This window comes from Podarcis raffonei, chromosome 2, assembly GCF_027172205.1.
Source record: "Podarcis raffonei isolate rPodRaf1 chromosome 2, rPodRaf1.pri, whole genome shotgun sequence".
NCBI classification, from domain to species: domain Eukaryota; kingdom Metazoa; phylum Chordata; class Lepidosauria; order Squamata; family Lacertidae; genus Podarcis; species Podarcis raffonei.
Window position 1 is genome coordinate 85694593 of NC_070603.1, and position 23196 is coordinate 85717788.

The following is a 23196-nucleotide window of genomic DNA, read 5'->3' on the forward strand; positions in this document are numbered from 1 at the left end:
TTTTAAAGAGTTCTGTGTTACAGCCTCTTGTGCCTGGTAAAAATATTGGGCAAATGTGCCTGTCCGACAGACTGAAAAACTGAATAGCTTAGAAGTGGCAATGGGGATTCATGAGATAATGGGGATTCTAGCATGCATCATAGAACCAAAATGTTGGCAGGGGTTCCAAGGCCTTGTGTGGTAGGAGTGTGTGGTTTAGGGACTTCTCCAAATGAACTGTTTATTGAGTGTTCATCCCAATTTACTTGCACAAAGCCTGAGCGAAGGTTATACAATATCTGCTCTTTGCTGAGCATTTGTTCTGATTTGTTTGCAGGGAGGTTATACATCGTCCCATCAGCTGATCATGATTCCAGACTTTTTAGTGCATTTCCCCATCACTTTTCTCACTGCAAAATGTGTGTTTTTTAAGTTGATTTGTTGCATCAGAGCCTTTAATCCACTTTTGTTGTGTAAACCTACATTTCTAGCATGCAGTTGAATCCCTCTCACAAAATAGTGACAGTCTCTGGAGGCAACCTAGACCTGTGTGTCCCACATGCAAAGAAGGCATGTCTGCAGCCCCAATAGCGCCATATTACTCTGGCTTGCGAGTCATGTACACTGCAGCACATTCTTGGTTTGGAGCTAGCCATGCGGATTATGTAACTCCAATCCTGTGACAACTGGTTTTGGGGAGTGTCCTCCCTTTCCCAACTCTATGAGTATAAATCAAATGGAAAGACTTTGCTTTGGGTACTACTGCCATCAGAGTTGGAGTTGTTTCTCACCAGAGACAGGACCTTTTCAGTGGTGGCACTCAAACCATTCACTGTCCAGTTGAAGCCTGCAAAGCCCACCCAATTTAGGCCTATAGCAAAAACTCACTTTCCCATCTAGTTTTTAAGTTGAGTCATCTGTGTAAACAATGTGTTGTTGCAGCCCCGATATTGCTGATGTTTTTCTTTCTCATACTGTTTCTCTATAATTGTTTTTATAATGCTGATATTGCTGACTTGTTATTTTAAACCACATCAAGGACCATATTGGCGGAATAGCATAGAATAAAATTGATTGCTTAATGCACAATCATTTCAAACTAATAAAATATCTGCCAATAAGCTGGGTAAGTGGGGGGGGGGACACATTGCGGGGACCCATGGGTCTCCTCTTAGTGGAAGTCAGACCACACAACACCAAGGGCAAGAGGCAGGTTTTAACCCCATTGCTTACGGCCATCTCTTTATATTTCCATTTAGGAGCAAATGGTAGGCATTCTGTTACAAAAGAACATAAAAGAGAAGATTTTGTAAATATTACTTATAATATTATTTATTACTATTTATCATTTATTACATTTGTATATTGCCCTTCACCTGAAGATCATGGAACAGCTCACAACACAAAAAACAAACAAAATGAGAACACAAAATAACTAGTAAAACAAAAACAAACCAATGACCCCCTCCCATACATTTAAAAGGCTGTAGAATATTTAATCAGCCCTGGTTATAGAGAAATGTCTTTGCCTGGCACCTAAAGATATGTAATGAAGGAGCCAGGCAAGTCTCCCTAGGGAGAACATGCCACAAAATGGGGAGCCACTGCAGAAAAGGCCCGTTCTTGTGTTGGCGCCCTCTAGACCTCTCATGGAAGAAGCGCACAAAGAAGGGCCTCAGAGAATGCTCACAGGGTCCAGGTTGGTTCATATGGGGAGAGGCCATCCTTGAGGGGTTGTGGTCCTGAGTCATTTAAGGCTTTAAGGTCAAAACCAGCCCTTTGAATTGGGCAATGAAACCCTTGCTCTTGCTTACTCCCACCCCAAAGCAACTCCCCACAAGGAACAACACCCTTTCTGCTGGCTAAAGGTGCAAAAAGGCTGGCTTCCTCATGAGGCAGGGGAAATTCAGCAGCTGTGGAGGAGGGCCAGGTGAACAGCTCACCTTCTCCACTGATAGCCTCTGGCTGCTGCTACCTCTGCAAGTGAAGCACCAGTTCACCACCACCACCACCACCTCAAGTCATCTGAAGCTGCTGTTTGCCCTTTCCTTTAGTGAAGCATACTAAATGTGACAATTGTGGCAGGCAAACACAGGCCACAGCTGTCAGCCCCTGGAGGCCCGGAGGTTTAGCTTGAGAATGAAAGAGCTGTAATAGAAGCATTGTGCTACCAGTCTGCAACAACTCTCTTGAAACCAGTAATGTACGGGCAATGGCTTAGCAGTCAACCCACTTGGAAAACACAAGGCAGCTCTTGTCCACTGCATATTCCTGAGTGTTCATTTAAAGACAATAGCCTCTTGGGGCAAGCAAAGCTATAAACTGTAATTGACATAGAGATTCTAAAGCAAAACGGCCTTGCTGAACCTCCCACTGCTGGATTTAATATTGCTGACAACTGGAGGACATCACTATTTGCAACACTAGGATATAAAGAGGTAGAGGTGGAAAGGAGCTGAGCGGGCAGAATCACCAGAACGAAAAGTTTGATTCCTCCCTGTCTTAATGTTATCATTAGATGCATATTAGCAGAATCAGCACAGTTAATAAGCAAATAACTGTTTTACTGCTTTAATGGAAGAAAGAGTGTAGATTCCTGGCTGATGTCAGAGCAGGTTGGAAAAGGGATTTCAAGCAGAGTTTTCAAGCTACTTATAATGAGCTCTCTTAATGCTTCAGCCATATAGAATAATGGGAAGACAGCAATTACTAATAGCAAGGATGAGCCAATATTAAGCAGCAAATCAAGCACGAAAAATCATAGCTGCCTGCAGTCTCAACGGTTCTCTGAACAGACTCCATCTCAGTGCCAAATGGACGGCATAGCTGCCTCTTCAGCCCAGCTCACTGTTTATGCAAACTTTGAAGACAATGAGACTTGAGGGCATGTAGCTGTGTGCTGATCTGCGGCCAGTATTGCCGTCCACTGGCCTGAGCACCACTTGGGATTCTCAAATTGTAATATTTATATTGTAATATAAATAATTATTTTACAGACATTTCAGATAAATGCACAGTCTTGAAAGCAGCTGTCAGGGGCTCTGGTCACATTTTGTTCACTTTGCAGTACAAACACATACTGAGTTTTGTGAGTTCATGCATTTGGGAACCTCCAGCACTAGTTCAGGATCTTGTTTACATGCTGTTCCCCCAACCTCCAACTTTGGGCTACATTTTGCCATCCCTTTAAGGGCACAGGGGTGGAGGAAAGCTATCCCACATCTAAATAACAGGGGGAAAGCGACTATTCCAATAACTCTCCAAAGCAAGTAACTTGAGCAGTTCAGCGTGCAAAGTCAGTTTTTCGTGATGATGAGATTTGAGGTTTGTCATTAGCCCTTCTTTCGTCGTGGCAAACTTTTCTGTGGAAAACACCTCCCTTTTTCCTTCCAGTGCCAGTCCTGCCTATCTCTAGATCAGGGAAAGGGCTCCAATTCCCATCATAATGGCATTTTTGACAGGGTGTTTATCATGGCAGTTCTGACGTACAAAAGGCCTTATTCAGAAACTGTATGATGATAAGTCAGTTAGTCATGCTGAATCTAATTGCTTCATTTACTTGATGCATGCCATCAGTACTCAGAATTTATTCACCTACTAAGTTTCAGCTTTTTGTTTTTCAGATCTGAATGAAAATAAAAGATGAATAGAAGCCCGCAAAGAATAGGCAGGTTAGGGCAAATCAGTATGTGAAATCCACCTGCAGACACACACAACTGTACACACATTTGCTGGGCTCAGAGTCCTTTCATTCTTAGAATGTGTATATCTTTTGCACCCAGCTCCAGATGGCAAAACTTGAGATTTCATTTAAAAATAATGAAGTAGAAGTCTGCTAATCCCTGTCCTATATCACAGGATCTCTTCATAATCCTTAACTTGCTCCTTTGTGAGATTTTGAGCCCATCCAAACTTTTCGTTGTGACGTTTAACTATGTCCTGGCCAAGGTCACAGAAGCTGGATTACAAACTGTTAAGTGCTACACACCAGCTCAGCCAGCCAGTGCTATAGGCTGCACTATCACAAGTGCAAAACACCCAGGGCCCCTTCACTCTGGTGTTTTATTGATGAAATGATTGTGCACTTATACTGAACTGTCCACACAACATTAGTTGTTCTGCAATGCTCCCTCAATGTCACCACATAGTTGCCCTCTGTCAAGGTACTCTTGCACTATAGCACAGCGAAAGTGGGAGAAGAGACACACACACTTTGAATACTTATTGTACACAAAGTGACACAATTTCAGGAGGAAACTATGGGACATGCTCTGACTGGAAACAAAACAGTAGGCATACCCCAAAACTGTTGCAAGGGAAACCAGCATTGTGCGTAACTACCTTGATACCACCATGAGCACAAATCATCCTGAACGCACAATAAAAAGAATGCCTGGAGGGGCCCACAAGATTTACCACAGAAATACAGCAATGTATTATTACCATCATCACCAGTGTTTTGAGCTGTACAGTTCCAGGCCTCTTGGGAACACATGAATATGTCTGTCATTTTTATTTTTATTTTTAAATTTTTTTTTAAAGAATGGCAGTGGGAAGAAGGGTTAGTTTTGAATAGAATCCAGAACACAGAGCTTTAAAATGAAGTGAGATAACAACTCAAACCTAGCCCAGCTGGAACTACTGTCACATAAAAGATGGATGCATGTTTTGTGGTGTTCCTAAGCAGAGAATCTGAGAAGTAATTAACCTGACTTGACATTCATTAGTGCTAGATAAAGTATCTGTCTGCTGGCGTTTTCCTTGTGAAAGGAACTGTGGCAACAGCAGCTGTGTCAGGTGGGAATACATGTTTGATGTACTTAAGGCCTAGGTGTATTTGGCAGGCGGGGGGAGGGGGCAGAGAAAGAAAATCGAACAGCCACAGTATGAGAAGACTGCATGCCTGAAGCCGCCTGACAAAATATTTTTAACCAACCGTATCCAAGTATGCTGATGAGTTAGGAAGCAAAGGATGCCGATTGGTTCAATAGCTGCTACTATGACAGTGAAAATTCCATGCTTAGCGGGCTGGTGTGTGTGTGAGTGAGGCTGGCCTTGTGGGACAGGGACCAGATTTTACACAAGTGGGACAGTATTATTCTCACTATTTGGGGAACATGATATATCTCTCGGGACTTTAATAGTAATGATAAGATAATCCTGTTCTGTGCTTCCTTAGTGCTTATTCTCCTGTAAGCTCCATGAATATATGAAAACAAAGAAACAGTCGTGTGCGGTATCAAGGATAGGGAACAGTACATATTGCACACTAGAGGGGAAGTCTGGCCAAGGGCATTGCTGTTTTTAGTTTCGACAGCTGTGAAGATCCACATATAGAAGCTGAAGGGCAGGCAAGCATTCAGATTTTTTCAACATTCTGGTGGAAACACGGAGTGAGGGCAGGTTCACACCATTGCTCACTGCACAGGCCTGGGATGTTAACAGCAAATGGCACCCACTACTCCAGTAAAGCTGTATAGAACACACATCTCCCTGTGCACCCCCCCCAAAAAAATTCAGTTCTGAATTCCCCCTAACCTTCCAAAGCTGTATAAGGCTTACCTTGCCTAATGCTAGCTAGGGCCAGCCCTACATACATGATGAATGGCTGCGGAGCCATGTTCTCAAGGCTACATCAGGTGGAATAATATAAACTACAGGATGGGGTCTCATTTAAGAGGCACTAGGAGAAAGCTGGGACGTGGGTGGCGCTGTGGGTTAAACCACAGAGCCTAGGACTTGCCGATCAGAAGGTCGGCGGTTCAAATCCCCGTGATGGGGTGAGCTCCCATTGCTTGGTCCCTGCTCCTGCCAACCTAGCAGTTTGAAAGCACGTCAAAAGTGCAAGTAGATAAATAGGTAGCAGGAAGGTAAACGGTGTTTCTGTGCACTGTTCTGGTTCACCACATGACCCAGAAGCTGTACGCCGGCTCCCACAGCCAATAAAGCGAGATGAGCGCCACAACCCCAGAGTCGGTCACGATTGGACCTAATGGTCAGGGTCCCTTTACCTTTACCTTTAGGAGAAAGCTGAACCACAGATATTGCTGGGAACTCTGTTATAGCAACTTTCTAATTTTTTCTGCCTAGATAGTGTGTGTGTGTGTGTGTGTGTGTGTGTGTGTGTAAGAGAGAGAGAGAGAATATATGAATTGTAGAGTTGGAAGGGACCCCATGGATCATCTAGTTCAACTTCCTGCAATGCAGGAATCTTTTGCCCAAATTGGGGGTCGAAACTATGAACCTGAGATTAAAATTCTCCTGCTCTACCAACTTTATAAAAATAGTCAGCAGCATGAAAAACAAACACCAGTCAGGACATGGGCAACATACAGAGGGTTGAAAAGCTTGGGAAAATAAAAACACCCTTCAGGTTTGGTTCCAAGGGAACAGGCGACATGATGCTCAGTTTATTCATGTATCAGAAGAATGAAGGGATTATAAAAGCTGGTCAGGATGCAACTTGTATCTCTTAGGATGATGGAATCTGTATTCAGATGCCTTGGTGGCTCCTAATGCATATTACAAAAACAGCCACATTCTCTTTGGATTTATTCAGTACCTGCTCCACGAAATCCCCCGCAGACATAGAGCTTCCGTTCCACGGCACCAGCAGAAGTAGAGTTAGTTCTCAAGGAGAGAAGAGGATAGGGCATGGGAGGACCATCTCTCCAAAAATTCCTTTCAGGGTTATAGATCTCCACTGCATCAAGACATTGCCGTGACTGTCCTCTGTCTCGACCAAGACAGCCAATCCCACCTGTAGACAGAGAAAGACAAACAGAGACATACATTAATGATAGCAGAAAACATGGAGGAATGCATTGCCACTAATGGCTCTTCATATCAGCTGTGTACGCAAGGCTGTTTAAAGTTGATTTGATTGATATGATATGCGCATGTCTTGCACGTCATCCACACAACATTATCCTCATCCAAGTGGTAGCGTACACTCCCCATACATTTAATTCATATTTTCCTGATCTATGGATAATGAGTGCCGGGGGGGGGGATCCAATATAAAATTGCATGTTACCCAACTGTGGATGTACTGCATTGTATGGTATGTGTGTGTTTTAAACATGTGTATGGTGACATTTTGCTGAGTGTCTTCTATGAACACACCCCATACTTGCTTGGTGAGGTGCTCCTTTGTGGCTGCTGATATGGCTGAGAGTAGCACACACAGACACACACACACACACACACACACACACACACACTTTTTTAATCTGTTGTTTTGTGCAAGTCTGGTATATTGGAAAACTTGTATGTCAAAAATATTATTTTAAAAATTGTCCATCCATCAATACCTGGAGGACTCCACGTTCCTTATTCTGTCCTATATGCATATAAATAGGAGAAGAGAGGACTAAATGGTTTTGGTGTGCTGGAGAAACTTAAACTGTTGCTCACCCCTTAAAAAAACCAGGCTGGATGTGCAAAACATCCAGAGAGGCAAAACACTGCACACACCTTCTAAAGAATTAAGGATGGACAAGTGAATATATGAATGAATAAAGAAATGGTCACAAGGTGGTGTGGTATACCTTGCTGCTCTTTGCCCCTTCCTTTTTCAGAATTATGGCTGGACACACCACACACACACACACACACACACACACTAATAAATTTGTCTATTGCACTGGCAGAACCACATTCCTCATTGCCGCAAGAAAAGCAAGGAATGTAGTATCTGGGGAGAACCGTCTCGTTTTCCAAGGTACAAAATATTTTAGTTTGTGTGCTGGGAAAATATGATATCCCCACAGCAGAAGTGAACTGACCCCTGAAGGAAGAATGTGGACTGTGTGCAACGGATAAGAAAGAAATGCAGACTTTCTGTGTGCACACACACACAAATGGATCAGGTGGAAATGTGCCTATTCAGATAGCTCTTAATTAAACAAAACATGAATTCACTGCCTCTTTGAAAGAGAATTCCCACAACTCTTTATCAAAGCCAGATGTGGCAAGAAGTACATTTTGAACAGGCCAATATATTTTACTAGGATGTGGCTGCAGTGGTTGTGCCCAAGTTATAAACGGCCAGCTCAAATGGTGCATCGTTCATAATGGGCAAGATGCTCAAAAGTTAAGCATTTTTAGTCCGATTGAAGCCAACACAACTTAGGCTGTATTCACTCTCCTGTTTACTGTGCAATGGAGAAGGAGGAGATGACAGAGGGTGATGTCCCCTGTTTCCAAGAACTTCTATTGTGAGACTTTGGTGGGTGAGCTAAAAGTTTGCTTGGACCCTGGGTGAGAACTCAGAGGCTGAGAGGGAGGGTACGTCAGAAGGAAAATGAATTGATATTGATTTATATATATATATAAGTAGCGTTGTATAAATATAATATTTTTATATGTAACTGTGTAATATTTGGTTCAAGTTGTCTGTTGCTTCGATTTTAAAAATATTTTAATATGTTAAGCAGTTTAGAAATTAAATAATCAAAATAATTCATCCCTCAGTGTGTTCCCAGGGCTGGGTTTTTATTCTGTGTTCACACAACATTATCCAGAATGTTTTATATATCCTCTGTTATGTTGTAAAGTACTACTGTTCAATGCATTATTTTTTTAAACAAGCTTCACACTGATTCAAGTCCTTAAGCCATTTCCAATTCATCTCTAGCTAAGGTACGAAAACCTTTACATAGGGTAAAGACATAACTGTCCCCTCGGTGCCCCTGGTATGTACATAAATAGAAATGAATCTGACACTAATGAAGTTGTGCTGATGTGAACAGCTAGGAGCAAAGACCTGGAAATGCACAGGGTGAGGTGAGGGATTCACTGCATGGTCATGTGAACACACCGTTAGTTGCATGCTGCATTGCTTCCTCCGTATTTAGATCACAGGTGCTTTTCTACCACTCCTTCCCTGCTTTAAAACCATAATGGGAAGTTTTCCTTCATCTGTGAAGTTCTGTGACTTGTGTAGGTCAAGGTTCTAGGAATGGCTCAGAGGTTTCTGAATGTCCTCAGAAGCAGATTCCCCAGGATCTTGCATTAAATAGATGTGGGTGACTTGCCATACCTATGATCACAAGCACACATTCCGGGGCCAGTATTTCTTTGTAGGGTCAGAGCTCTGCTGCACACATGGAACTCCTCACATTCAAACCAATGGATGAGAGAGCTCAGTGGGCTTAAAGGAAATCATGCCTAGAACTGCTAGTTCTGTTGAAGAGAATGGGTCAGCTTGCTGAAGCACGCACAGGCTTCTGAATGTGGTACATAAGCAATCAAAGCTTGCATGTATTTGCTGTTGGGGCTAAAAGCTCACTTCATGTACCAAGAGGCATGCAGTATTTACTTAACACAGAATGAAATGTTAACATATCTGAAAGTGGATGTTTGCACAAAAGCACATTAATTTTAAATGAGGGGTATCTGTGGACAAGATGGACTGTTTCAAGAAGTGGCAGAGAGATATTTCTAGATTTGTCTGGCAGGGCAAGAAGCCCAGAATAAAATTTAAAATACTAACTGATGCAAAGGAAAGAGGCGGATTTGCCCTGCCAGACCTTAAACTGTACTATGAATCAGCAGCATTCTGCTGGTTGAAAGACTGGCTGCTTCTTGAGAACACAGACATTTTGGACCTAGAAGGTTTTAACAATGTTTTTGGGTGGCATGCATATTTGTGGTACGACAAGGTTAAAGCACATAAAGCATTTAAAAACCATATTGTCAGGAAAGCATTGTTTAATGTCTGGATAAGATACAAAGACTTACTGGAAAATAAAACCCCAAGGTGGTTGCGAGACTGGATTCAATATTATCAAATAAGAGAGGCCTATAATTCGGACAAAAAATTGGCTTCCAGGTGGAAAAATCAAAATTGGAAACTGAACTGTTAGATCCCAAAACTAAGATACTTTCAAGAATGTATAACTTGCTGTTAAAATGGAATATGCAGGATGAAACGGTTAAATCTGCTATGATTAAATGGGCACAAGATGTTGGATATAACATTATGTTTGCTGACTGGGAACAGTTGTGGACCACCGGTATGAAATTTATGGCATGTAATGCCTTAAGAGAGAATATTATGAAAATGATATATAGGTGGTACATGACACCAGTCAAGCTTGCAAAAATCTATCATTTGCCCGACAATAAATGTTGGAAGTGTAAAGAAAATGAAGGTACATTCTTTCACCTTTGGTGGACGTGCCCAAAGATTAAGGCTTTCTGGGAGATGATCTATAATGAAATGAAAAAGGTATTTAAATATACCTTCCTGAAGAAACCAGAGACCTTCCTCCTGGGCATAGTCGGCCAATTGGTGCCAAAGAAGGATAGAACTTTCTTTATGTATGCAACAACAGCAGCAAGAATACTTATTGCAAAGTATTGGAAGACACAAGAGCTACCCACCCTGGAAGAGTGGCAGATGAGGTGATGGACTATATGGAATTGGCGGAAATGACTGGCAGAATCCGAGACCTGGGAGAAGAGTTGGTGGAGGAAGACTGGAAGAAATTTAAAGACTATCTTCAGAAATATTGTAAAATTAACGAATGTTAAAATGATGTTGGATTGAAAATAAGTGGCATTAGCAACAAAGTTAATAAGAATATGCAAAAATGAATCGATAATGGATGGAAATATAGAGTTATAATATGTTAAGATATAGAGTTAAGATAAAACGAAAGAGGGTAAGGATTTGCTGATTTGATTATTCAAATGGCAATACAAAAAGGGGAGGTGTGAGGAGGCCAAGGAAATAAGTTAATGAGTTTAAAGTTACAAAGAACTGATTTGTTTTTAATTCTTTTTTAGTTATTTGTCTTTTGTATTTGTATTTTTACTCTTCTTTTTTCTTTTTTATGTATTTTTCTATGTTCTCTTTTTTGTATCTTTTTCTTTTGATATGACCTTTTTTATTTTGTAAACCTATGTCTTTGTAAAACCTCAATAAATATCTTTAAAAAAAATAAAAATAAATGAGGGGTATCTGGCTGAGTGACGAGTCTGGTATTAAAGCACTATTTGGCCTTGGATGATTGGGCGGAGGAAATGTGTATCTGAATGTGTAACTATTTTCAGCCTTTGGATGGAGGCCATGTTTAAAAGATCCTAGCATATTACCCAATAAGGAATGCACAATAAATTATATTGCTAGCTGAGCACTGCAAATGTGCACGTACTTACATTGGAATAAATATTTTCCCCACAAAAGTCAACAGCAAAACTTTTAACTAATCGTATGAGTTGGGATCAATCCTCTGCACAATTGCCTGGGAGTAAGTTCCACTGAATATAATGGGGCTTACTTCCAATAAATATCCACAGGATTGCCCTGCACATGTGGAGGCATAAATAACCTTGAAGTTTGATAGTCTCTTCCTTCACATGGTTTGCTACTTGAATCCACACAGCCTAAAGTGCTCAGGGAGCGTAAGACTGCACTCATTCCAGCTAGATTGCAAATGGGAGCTTTCCTTCCAATGCAACTACAGTGGTACCTCAGGTTAAGGACTTAATTCGTTCCGGAGGTCCGTACTTAACCTGAAACGGTTCTTAACCTGAAGCACCACTTTAGCTAATGGGGCCTCCTCCTGCTGCTGCGCCGCCAGAGCACGATTTTTGTTCTCATCCTAAAGCAAAGTACTTAACCTAAGGTAATATTTCTGGGTTAGCAGAGTCTGTAACCTGAAGCGTATGTAACCTGAAGCGTATGTAACCTGAGGTACCACTGTAATAATTATGTTCCCCCTGTCTGTGAATCAGACTGCAGTGGGGAACAAACAGTTAACCCCCATGCCTATTGTGCTCACGTCTTGCTTGTGGGCTGCTGATTGGCCAGAACACTCAACTAGATAGGCCTTTGGTCTGATCCACCAAGCCCTTTCTTATGTTGTTATATCTCATCTAGTTTGGCTTTCAGGCAGTGGTCTTTCCTAACTCTAATACCTGGCATTATTTTAACTGGAGATGCCAGGAAATGAACCTGTTGCCCTCTGTGTGCAAGCTCTGCCACTGTGGCCTCTTGTATGTATCGCGCTGCTGTTGAGCTATGGGCCCCTCCCCTGACAAAAGTGATATGATGGAGGCACAGAACAAATGATTCTCCATTCTCAGGTATCATAAGAATGAATTGCCTGCTAGAGTGAAAGGTATATGCTTTGAAAACACCACACAAACGCCTACATAACAATATAATTTTATGTCACTGCTACAACAATTTGCCAAGCCCTAATATGCATGCTTATTATAATTCTCCTGTTGAACAAAAGAAACTCTACCAATTACCAGTAAATTGAGAGGTCTGAGCTCAGCGTTGATTGGCTAGGACAGATTTGCAGCATCCCAGAGGCATCCTCCATTTGTATGCTGCTAACAGTACACTCTGGAGCATCAGTGTTGCTGTGGTTCAGAGCAAAGTGTCCCACAGTGCATTCAGATTCTCCTAGGTGCTTGGCACATCTCACAAGCACAGAAACAGATCCATTCAAACCTTTAGAGGTCCACTCTTTCTGAATGCCCATGGCTGATTCCAGAGATGTCCTCCTCAATTTTGACCCAGCAGGAGGTAAGCCATCATATACAGAACATGTATTTTCTTATCCTTCAACAGTTAGATTGCTCACACGCGGCACACACTTATTTCAACTCTGTTTCACCATTTGTTTTGCGGGTGGGAGGAGAGAGATGCCAGCAGGACATTTAGCATAGCCCTCTTCTCAAAATCTCGGCAATGCTAGCACACAATAAGAATGACCTTCATGGATTACAACTGAACTTATTTTGGAGCAGTCCTGTTGGCTTCAGTAGGGCTGCTTACAATCTCCCCCACCCCCACCGAGCAGTTTTAGGTGGGCAATCTGTAATTGTTAAATTGCAGAGATGAATGTGCTAGCATGACCCATAAACTTCTGCATCCACACTGCTGAATGCAGCACCATATAATGTGCATTGATTCTATTTCCACGCCAAAGGATTATTATTTAGGAAAGGTGGAGTGACCAGTTTTAAACATAAAACGACAGCTGTGTTCTCAGATTGCCACAGGAGGGCCAGATTTTCAGCAGGCTCTCAAATCTGTTCCTGCATTAGCAGAACCCACATTTTGGGTGAGAAGAAAACAGATGCTTTCTGTATCAACCCTAAATAGTGAAAGAATTTGTTGTGTTGAAGATTTGGTGAGCAAATTATCTTAACTCTACTGAGTTACTGCTTCTTCACTTACTGGCAAAAATGAGGATTCACTTCAGGAGGCAATAAAATGAAGGATTTCCCTATGACATACACAGTATTTTTTTCTGCTCGCAGTATGATCATTTGGAGATTTCCCATTTAAAACAGGTTCATTATATAATTAAGTGGTTCAGCACCATATGGTGGTCTTAGGACTTGATTCAAAGCCAGTTAGAGCAGATACAATTCTTTCCATTTATAGCTCCAGGCTGCAATATCTCTTGTCACAGTTTCCAGTGATATCTGCTTATGAGGTAAAGTACCTATTTGTTTATGCATATTTGCTTGCTGAAGCATATTGAAATTGTACCCAACAACAATTGGGAACTTCTCTGCCCACTGGGCTTCTTAACATTCTCTGCTTTTGTAACTGCATCTAAGAACTTTATTAATGTGCACTGAATTTTGAGGCTCTTTGGATGCTTTCAGAATAAGATGGGCAATTTAAAAAACCACAACCTTACACATTCATGAAATGTAAATATGTGGGGCTTGAAGTAGCAAAACGTGCAATTTTGAAGATACAGTTTCCAAACATCTTTAGTAGAATCCCTAGAAGTGACTTGCTCATTTGCTTTGCTTGGTCTTGGAAAACCTTAAGCAACAGGGGATTTGGCTGGTGAACTGTCACAGACTGCTTCAACCTCAGAGTCCTCTTTTGAGCATCAAAAGAAACAGAGGTTTACAAGGCCAGGAGCTGTTATATATAGGAGCCAGGCCTTCTGCCTTTTCTTGGTCAACAGAGCAATGCATCCTGCTTGCTCCATTCCAGTTGTGAGGATAAAATGAGACGGGCAGGTAAAAGAACCATCCCATGCTCCCTGAAGGAAGAAAGGGGTGGTGGTGGATAAAATAAATAAATAAATAAATAAATAAATAAATAAATAAATAAATAAGGCTTTGAGGAACAAGCTTTTTTAATGCCTTGCCTTTTGTTCGTAGTCTCAGAGTGGCAAGTACATGCCACCTCTCTGATTTAAATAGTGTCCTTGTCTGGTCAGCTGGTAAATTAGGCAGATAAGGAAGAAAAGCTCCTTAACAGCATCTTTCTTACAGCTGGCTTTGGCCATTTCCATGTACGCTTCAGACTAAGCCCCTCATATCCTCTTTAGCTGGGCACAACCTTGCTAATTAATTTCACATTTTAAAAGCATCTCTCAGTCCCTCACTAGGATGAAGCTGTTTGGGGGAGGAGGAACAGCCTGCTGGGCATTCTGTTCCTCCTGACTCAATTTGTATTATTGTCCTTATGATGGCACGGATTGATAGGTGCAGCGTCATTCGCAGTTCTGAACTCATGTCTTCACAGTAATCCTGTTGTCACAGTAATTGGCAATACTTTGTCAGCTTTGTTCCCCTTTTACAGACAGATTAACTGAGGGCTCATCCACACTTTCACTTTCCTGCAGATCCCCACCCCCGGAGGAAACCTGCCTATGGTGCTGAATTGGAGCAAACATCAGTCGGGTTTCCCGTGGATTAACATTTGCTCCGATTCAGCGGTAAAGAGTGTGTTTTCCCCAGGAAAGCGGTGGGGAAGACAGAAAACCACTCAGACCTGTGCCTGGAAAGCACAGGACAAGTGGAATGCCTCCCCCACCCCACCCCCAGCTTCTTGGATTATTTTTTGTGGCATATAAACCCGAATTTACAAGGGTCCGCCACTTTAATATTTTGGCCAGTTGCACAGAGTGTCAGCAGCACAGTCAGCGGCAGATCTTGATGCGGCAACACGGCTGTGATGAGGCTGAAACACTGAGGGAGATTGGCATGGGGCAGAACATGGGCATTTCCTGCAACAACAGCAATGGCATGGCTCAAGGGAGCCTGCACATATCAATCATGCCCTGTGGAAGGTGAACAAAGCAGTGTGGAGTGCCTGGGTGGCAGAGTCATACGGCACCCAGGCATTGCATTTGTCAAGAAGGACTTGTATCATCTGGATGGCGTGCACTTATCACCTGCTGACAATGAGAGTTGGTTGCTAGATGTGTACTGGGGCCTGTGGAGTTGGTTGAGTTGTAGGTGGGTTTGGTGGCAAGCCAGCAAAGTGGGGGCTGGCTCATGTGGTGGATAAGACATTGCCTTGAATCCTTGGTCTATTCCCAGAATGGGTGTGTGAGATGGTGCATTATCCCCTTGCAATATCTCTGTGTACCCCAGTGAAGGGATCTGGGTGGGAGACTCTGTCCTGAAGCCCAAATAGGAAGTGGATGGGCCATAGAACGTCCAATGGTGGCTGGGGGTGGGGCCAGCTTAGTTGATCTGCATCTTGAGGCAACCCATGCACAACCCATATCAACAACTTCAGGCAGGAGGCTGAGTCAGGCTACATACCCAATGCATAAGCCAATGCCTACCTACATCTGTAATCAATAACGTGGTGGCCATTTTCAATTCCAGAATGTTGTTGTGTCCATTTTTTCCACCTGTTTGCTGCCTTCCCCACTTCCCGTCCTCAGGGCACATTCCTCATGAGCTTACAAAGGGCCACAAACCCACAGTAAGCTCTGTTGTGGGCAAGCCCAACATTGCAACAAGCAAGTATTATCCAACACTTTGCAGTCCATTTCCCCACCACTTTCCTTGCAGGTCAAGGCATCGGACTTCCCATATCCCAACCCATATAAATAAGAGACCAATCAGACTGGGGTTTTGGGTCAAAACAGGCCACAACTTTATTTAATACAGATGAAAGAGGTTTGGCTTGGGCATGGGGCAATTGAAATAGTTCCGGTCCGCCTGCCAGGAGTGACGTGTCGTCAATCCAGGCGGGGGTTCCAAAGACTTACATCAAATAGGGTGACCCCCGCAGGGACCGCCATCTGGGGGAGTGCCTTTGGCCCTGCCCCCCCCGGGCACGTGGACATGGCCACTCCCCCTGGATCCCTTTAATGGGATATCCCTGCGTTTGGAGGGGCAGGCGGGGACTGCAACCTCCCCTCCGTCCAAAACAAGGGATTGCCCCAATGCTCAACCAGTTGTGACAAATTGCTATGAGGTAGGCAAAACCACCAGGTCAGTGCCAATGCAAATTCCTAGTGGGAAAATTCCTACCCGGCCCTGTAAAGAACAGCGACCACTGTAGCCACAGCAAAGTCATTGCCTATCAGTGTAAACAGTGGGTGGGTGGGATGGGAGGAAAACCCAGCGCAGGAACAAACAGGCTGTGCCCCAGGTATGGGCTGCTTAAATGGGCAGGGGGTGGATCCGAGGGAAGCCCACCGTCGGCTCCATTGGCTCCGCCCCTGGCTCCACCCACGTCTCAGCCTGCATCCCCATTAGCCAATGCAGGTGCAGGCTAAGATCCAGCTCCTGATAGGCTGCAGGGGTATATGCCTTCTCCGCCTATCAGGAAGGGCACTGCCGTTTGAATTCCACCGTCGGGGCCCCAGTGAAGCTTCTTCTGTCCAGCAACACCGCCTCACCAAGAGAGGAGAGTTATTGCAAAAAGTCTGATCTTTTGGAGAAAGTAGTTTGTTTTGCAAGAGCTTTAACTCTGCTTGAATTGTGTGGCCTTAATTTGCTCGGATGTGAGTGAATCCCACCTGAAAATAGTGACAGCCTGGGAGCATCATTACAAAATGTTCTGATGTGCAGTCAGGGCTGTGAGTGACAAGTCAAGGGAACTATCCTCAAGGTTCTTTCCTTCATTTACTCCAAACAGCATTTTCAAAAGGTCCCTCATTGCAGGTACTCCCTCTGTCACTGTTATTTCAAAATAAAAATTGCAATCAAAAGATAATAATTTTGCAGCACTGCAGTTCTGAAACAAAGCAGGGGATTTATGTTGAACTGGAACAGAATGTGTACAGTTCTCTTAATAGTGAAAAGCCAGCTTTGACAGGGCATTCAAAATCATTCTGTACTCCTGCGTGCGTAAGCCCAGGGAGGGAGATTGGAAACCTCCTCATCAGAAAATGATGGTAACTACTTGGAAAGAAACCAATTTCAATTATGTTGGGGGCTTGGAAAATAATTTTTTTTGGGGGGGTGGAAATGCAGTTCAAAATAAATAAATTTAAAGACACCCTGATGAATAGTTTGGCGCTCAACTTGCATTTGCCTTACGGGTATGCTCCTATGGGAAAGGCCTTCTGATTCCAGAATACCTGCTTGTTTCCTGTGTGACCCAGATATACCACAACAGAGGACTCAAACTGCAGTTTCATTCCAGGCACATTTCCTCTCCCCAGTTATATGCCTGACAGATATAAAATAATTGGGATGGGGCAGAGAAACCAGACCACATCTATGTTTTCACTGGTTTCACAAATGTACAGTAAGCGGTGAGTGCCCTTGTAAGGTTCTTTTAAATGAATCCAATTCCTAGTAGAAGACATCTAGCCTTCACTACAGTTTTCTGTGCATTCCTAAGTGATAGCTTGAAGCTTCTCAAAGACTTCTAGAACCAACAGATAAAACAGGTGAATGCTCCATGAAAAGACCAAGGCAAGCTTTTGTTCCCTTTAGGTTTCGTTCTGTTGCTATGGAAGCCAACAACTCCAGCCTAAATCCTAATAAGAGATATGATCATCACTGCAATATAACAAAGAACCCTGGATGGAGCATTTTTTCCAGAGGGGCAGCCATGCTTGTCTGTTGCAGCAAAATCAACCAAAGGTCATGCAGTACCTTAAAGACTAACACATTTTTTTTATTGTAGCACAAGCTTTCACAGACTTGAAACTCTATGCTGGAATGAAATGTGCTAGTCTTTAAGGTGGCACAAGGCTCCTTGTTGATTTTGGAGGGAACCTGTTTTCTGCCTGCAATGAAGGGCAGCTGTGCTGACTGTAGGGCTCTCTCCAGCCCAAAAGCCCTCCCTGCATTGCTGGTGCTGAAGGGCAACACCAAAAGATATATGATTGTGACTAGTTATGATCATCTGGAGAAGCATGCTTAGGTGTCCTATGTGTTAGAGAGGCCCAACTGGCTTCAACTAGAAGTTGGGCCTTTAGTGTCACTGGTCCCATGCTACAGATAGGTAGCCATGTTGGTCTGCCATAGTCAAAACAAAATTTTTTTTTCTTCCAGTAGCACCTTAAAGACCAACTAAGTTAGTTCTTGGTATGAGCTTTCGTGTGCATGCACACTGTATCTGAAGAAGTGTGCATGCACACGAAAGCTCATACCAAGAACTAACTTAGTTGGTCTTTAAGGTGCTACTGGAAGAAAAAAAAATTTTGTTTTGGTCCCATGCTGTGGGACATTCTTCCAGCTGAGATTCGCCAGGCATCCTCACCTTTGACTTTCAGGCATCTCTTGAAGACCTTGTTATGCCAACAGACCTATTTAAGTAGCTGTTTAAAACTCTTTCGATTAGCCAGTGATTTATTTTAACAGTGCTTTATTGTATACATTTAGTTGTACGCTGCCATACCCTCCAACATTTCTCCGATGAAAACAGGGACATCCCATTCCATAATGATAATTTTACTATTTATGCCCCACATATCTTATTGGGTTGCCCCAGCCACTCTGGGCGGCTTCCAACATATGTAAAAACATAGTAAAACATGAAACTTTTTTTTTAAAAAAATCTCTACATAGGATTGCCTTCAGAAAGCTCGGGGGTCAGATAATTCCATACCCTCCAACATTTCTCCGATGGAAATAGGGACGTCCTAAGGAAAAGCGGGATATTTCAGGATAAAATCAGAAACCCGGATGGCTTCTCTAAATCAGGGATGTCCCTGGAAAACAGGGACACTTGGAGGGTCTGCCCTGCCCTGATTTTTTTTTATGAGATGGTGGAATCATTATAAATTAAAAAAAGGGAAGAGTCCCACTTAGCAGCTGTGCATCAAGATTATTATTAATTTTTCAAAGTTCCTTTTCTCCTGTGTTGATGTTTCTCTTGGGTTGTGTTTATGCAAATAAGGATTTTTGCGTTTACACAAATAAGGGTTTCCCTAGGCAATCAGTTGATAACAATTTATTGTGGCAGATCCAAATATATTTCCTCAAAGGAATGTTGCTGTTATCTGAATTAGCATTCCCACCACCAGCAGCACATAACATGCAATATTTTGAAGCTGGGAAAACACAATATTCTTTCCATCTGAAAATTTGGTTGTGATTCTTAGGGCTGTTCAGAGTGCTGTTGTGCAGAATCCAAGGCAGGGAACAGTGGAATGCAATTGTTCCAGTGCAATACTGCCAAGTTCAAGGGCAGTGGTGCGTGAGAGAGGGTCTTTGCTGTGGTGGCTCCTTGTCTGAGGTGAATCTCGCACCAACATGGTTGGTTTTTCATCTACGGGTGCAGGCACACCTCTTTCTCCAGGCCTTTTGTGGGGAGAGTGATGGCGTGCAGTCACCTTCTTCCGTGGAATGCTCTTTCTATTATTTTAACTGACTGTTTTATGATGATTTACATTTTCGATTTTATGTTGGATTTATGTATGGCAAACTGCAGTTAAAAAAATGCTGCAGGTAAACAGCAAATAATGAAAGAAGTGTCTCACAGACCCTTTGAACTGAGCATTGTAGATAGGGATGAAGTAATGTTAGAATAGGGACGCGGGTGGCGCTGTGGGTAAAACCTCAGCGCCTAGGACTTGCCAATTGCATGGTCGGCGGGTCGAATCCCCGCGGCGGGGTGCGCTCCCGCTGCTCGGTCCCAGCGCCTGCCAACCTAGCAGTTCGAAAGCACCCTCGGGTGCAAGTAGATAAATAGGGACCGCTTACTAGCGGGAAGGTAAACAGCGTTTCCGTGTGCTGCTCTGGCTCGCCAGAGCAGCTTCGTCACACTGGCCACGTGACCTGCAAGTGTCTGTGGACAGCGCTGGCTCCTGGCCTCTAGAGTGAGATGAGCGCACAACCCTAGAGTCTGTCAAGACTGGCCCATACGGGCAGGGGTACCTTTAACTTTACTTTTTAATGTTAGAATCTGAGCAATCATGTGCGCGTCTTCAGCAAAAGTGCTGGAAGAAACAGAGGCACACAGTACACACCTGTGTGGATATGCTCTGCCCATGATATTTCCTGGTGCGTCTCCCAGGAGTGACAGTAAAAACAGGACAGTCCCCAAAATAAGAAAGTATGTCATCAAAGAGCTGTTGTTGTTTTTGAGCTAGTAGTGCATTTCATTTCCCACATCCACCCATTTTGATAGTGCATTAGACCTATGGATCAACAGTGATCAGAAACGCCCCCATCTTCTACTGGAACATGTGATTTGTCGCTGACTTTTGCATGATTTAAAGTAGTATCACACCACTTTAAACAGTCATGGCTTTCCCCAAAGAATCCTGGGAACTGTAGCTTGTTAAGAGTGTTGAGCATTGTTTAGAGACTCCCACATTCCCCTCACAGAGCTGCAATTCCTAGAGTGGCTTAACAGTCCATTCCTCCTCCCAGGAACTCTGGGAGCTCAAGAACGCAGTTTCTCTTGCAGCTCTGCCGCCTGGAAAATGAGTGCAGGGGATGGCTTCTGCATCAAAATCTCCATGCAGCTGGAAAGCTTTTAGGTGAGAAAAAGGCTTCCTACGTACCCACCATACATGCGAAGTGCACAACTCCCCACCCCCCCGAATCCTGGGAACTGTAGTTGACCTTCCACAGAGCTACAATTCCCAGCATTCTGAACAAACTACAGTTTTCACAATTCATTGGGGGGAGCCATTGTTTTAAATGTATGGTGTGTATGCCGCCTGAATATCTGAAATATTTCACTATGGGTGATATTCAGCTATGTCTTACTCAGACTCATGGCTCGTCCACACTTCCGCTTGGCCTGTGCTTTCTAGGCAGAAATCCAAGTGGTTTTGTCTTTGCCCCTCTGCTTTCCCCCAGAAAACCCACTCTTAAGCAACAAATCAGAATTAATGGCAATCTGCAGAAAACTTGATTGCCGTTTGCTCTGATTCAGCAATAAACAGTGGGTTTTCCCAGAGGAATGGAAGTGTGGATGAGCCCCAAGTTAGGTCCACAAATTTCAATGGGGTTACTCTGAGTAAAACTTACTTAATACCACCCAATGTATCTGGGCTTGTCTTTTTATCATGTAAAAGGGTGCAGAATTTTCATCCAAACAGTGTTCCCTAGTGCCATAAATATACTTTCCCCTCCTCCTTCAATGTGAAAAAAGCACATTATTTGTTTTATCTGGGAAATAGTTCATATGTCACAGCATAACTACAGCAAACCAGCAGAGACATCTTTGTGTTATCAAAGCCATTAATGCTTCTGAGCTTTCTATATCATGCTTGGATAGCTCTGCAATCAAAAAGTGTTTTCGCTCTGCAAGCAATGAGTTTAATGGATTTTAAATTTTAACAAATCTGTGTTTATAAAACGCATTTATAAATGGGAAGGAAGACACAGCCATTAAGAAGCTGGGATTATCAAGCAAGCTTTGGATGTAAAAACACAATGTGGTGTCAGCGAAAGGATATTATCCTCAGCGTTTCAGCCCTGAACTGCAAGGCTGGCCAGCTTGCAGCAAAGGTGTTAGAAGTGGCACAGGTGTTAGGAGTCTGTGTGGTGCACCTGGCGGAAACAGGAGAGGCTGCAAGGTTGGCTAGAGAGTCAGGTTTCTACTCCTACCAGCATCTTCAGAATCGTCTACTTGTTAAAAATAATAGACTAGAGGCAAAACCACCCCACAGAACAGTGCATGGCCCACAATGCGCCACCCTGAACTCCTGGTAGGAGAAGTGGGATAGAAATGTATAAACAAACAAACAAACAACCTTCGATTTCTCCAGCCCAATGTCTTACCTCAATAACGTGACATGAGCAAAAACATTTCTTTTGAAACGTTTGAACTTTTGTTCATTCCCTACCTTTCTCAAAAAACGACACCTTGAATTCCATGTCACATGGAGACTATAGTAATTCTGACCTCATTAAGCTCATTAATTGCAATCAGTGAGTTGCTGGTGTTATTTTTTTTTAAATGGTGCTTTACAACTAGTGCTGCCTCTTTAATGGAAGAAGAAAAGGGGGAATACTCCTGCAACTGAGCGCAGTTTGTGAGCAAGGGAGAGAAACTAATCTTTTTCTCTCTCTCTCTTTCTCTCCAAATAATTCACTGTTAAATTGATCTTTGGAATACACAATGGGTTTAATAGCTGTAATCTCTCTTGTAACATTTCTCTTCACTAGTCCCAGCAGTCAAGCTGAGAGCCTGAGCCCATACATTGCTCTCTCATTCTCTGTAAACCAGCTCTGCATAACTGGTTCATGAAGAAATAAAGGAGCAATAAAGATAGACCTGGCAAGCTCTTATAAGACTGAAATGGAAAAGCATTTCAATTTGTTACGGTTGCCCCTTGGGCCAGAAAGGCTGCCGTCTACTGCTTATCTGGAAGTAAATCCCACCAACATCAATAGGACTTGCTCCAAAGTAAATGTGGTTGGGATCAGAGGATAAGTGTGTGCTAAGCCGCACAACTGGTTTAGCGAGCTTGGCAGCAAGACAGAAGGGAGAAACTGGGCTAGGTAAAGCAAACAGAAGCCTGCCTAAATACTTCCCATAATTTGTTTCCAGAAACTGGACAGAGGCTGTATAAACACCACACATTTAAAGCACATCCCACCCAAATCCTAGGAATGGTAGTTTACCCTGCACAGAGCTACAATATACAGCATCCTGAACAAACTACAGTTCCCAGGAATGTGTGTGTGTGTGTGTGTGTGTGTGTGTGTTAAATGGAGGGTCAAAGTTATTCATAGCTTTTACTGTTTCACAGTCAGCTCTTGGTAAATCACTGACTTCACTGTCAAACACACAGATCAGAACTGAGCTGATTCACTATCACTCTTAAGAAACTCCTAAAATAAATACAGTAATGTGTTTACTTTAGAAATAGTGTAATTTATTCAAACCAAACCTGCTTACTAGAGCGATGCAGCTTCCTGCCTATTCTAACTTTTCTTTCTGGAGAGATCCCTGGGTGCCGTTTCAAATAAGTATTTTATGATGGAGATATTCAGAATTTAATTGAACCTCACTTAACTGCTTAAAACTTTAAAAAGAAGCTCTCAGCAAGAGCCCCA

General features: G+C 43.0%; 1 protein-coding gene across 2 annotated transcripts in view; it reads right to left on the reverse strand.

Moving 5' to 3' along the window:
• Positions 1 to 23196, reverse strand: part of KBTBD12 (kelch repeat and BTB domain containing 12) — a 53052-nt gene that overhangs the window by 9271 nt on the left and 20585 nt on the right. Inside the window, exon 5 of one of the 2 annotated variants that reach the window (XM_053377980.1) lies at positions 6542 to 6739. In XM_053377980.1, the coding sequence (XP_053233955.1) occupies positions 6542 to 6739 (198 nt within the window). Of the gene's footprint in view, positions 1 to 6541; positions 6740 to 16684; positions 16900 to 23196 lie in introns of those variants that run through there. The other variant, XM_053377981.1, reaches the window with a different exon arrangement.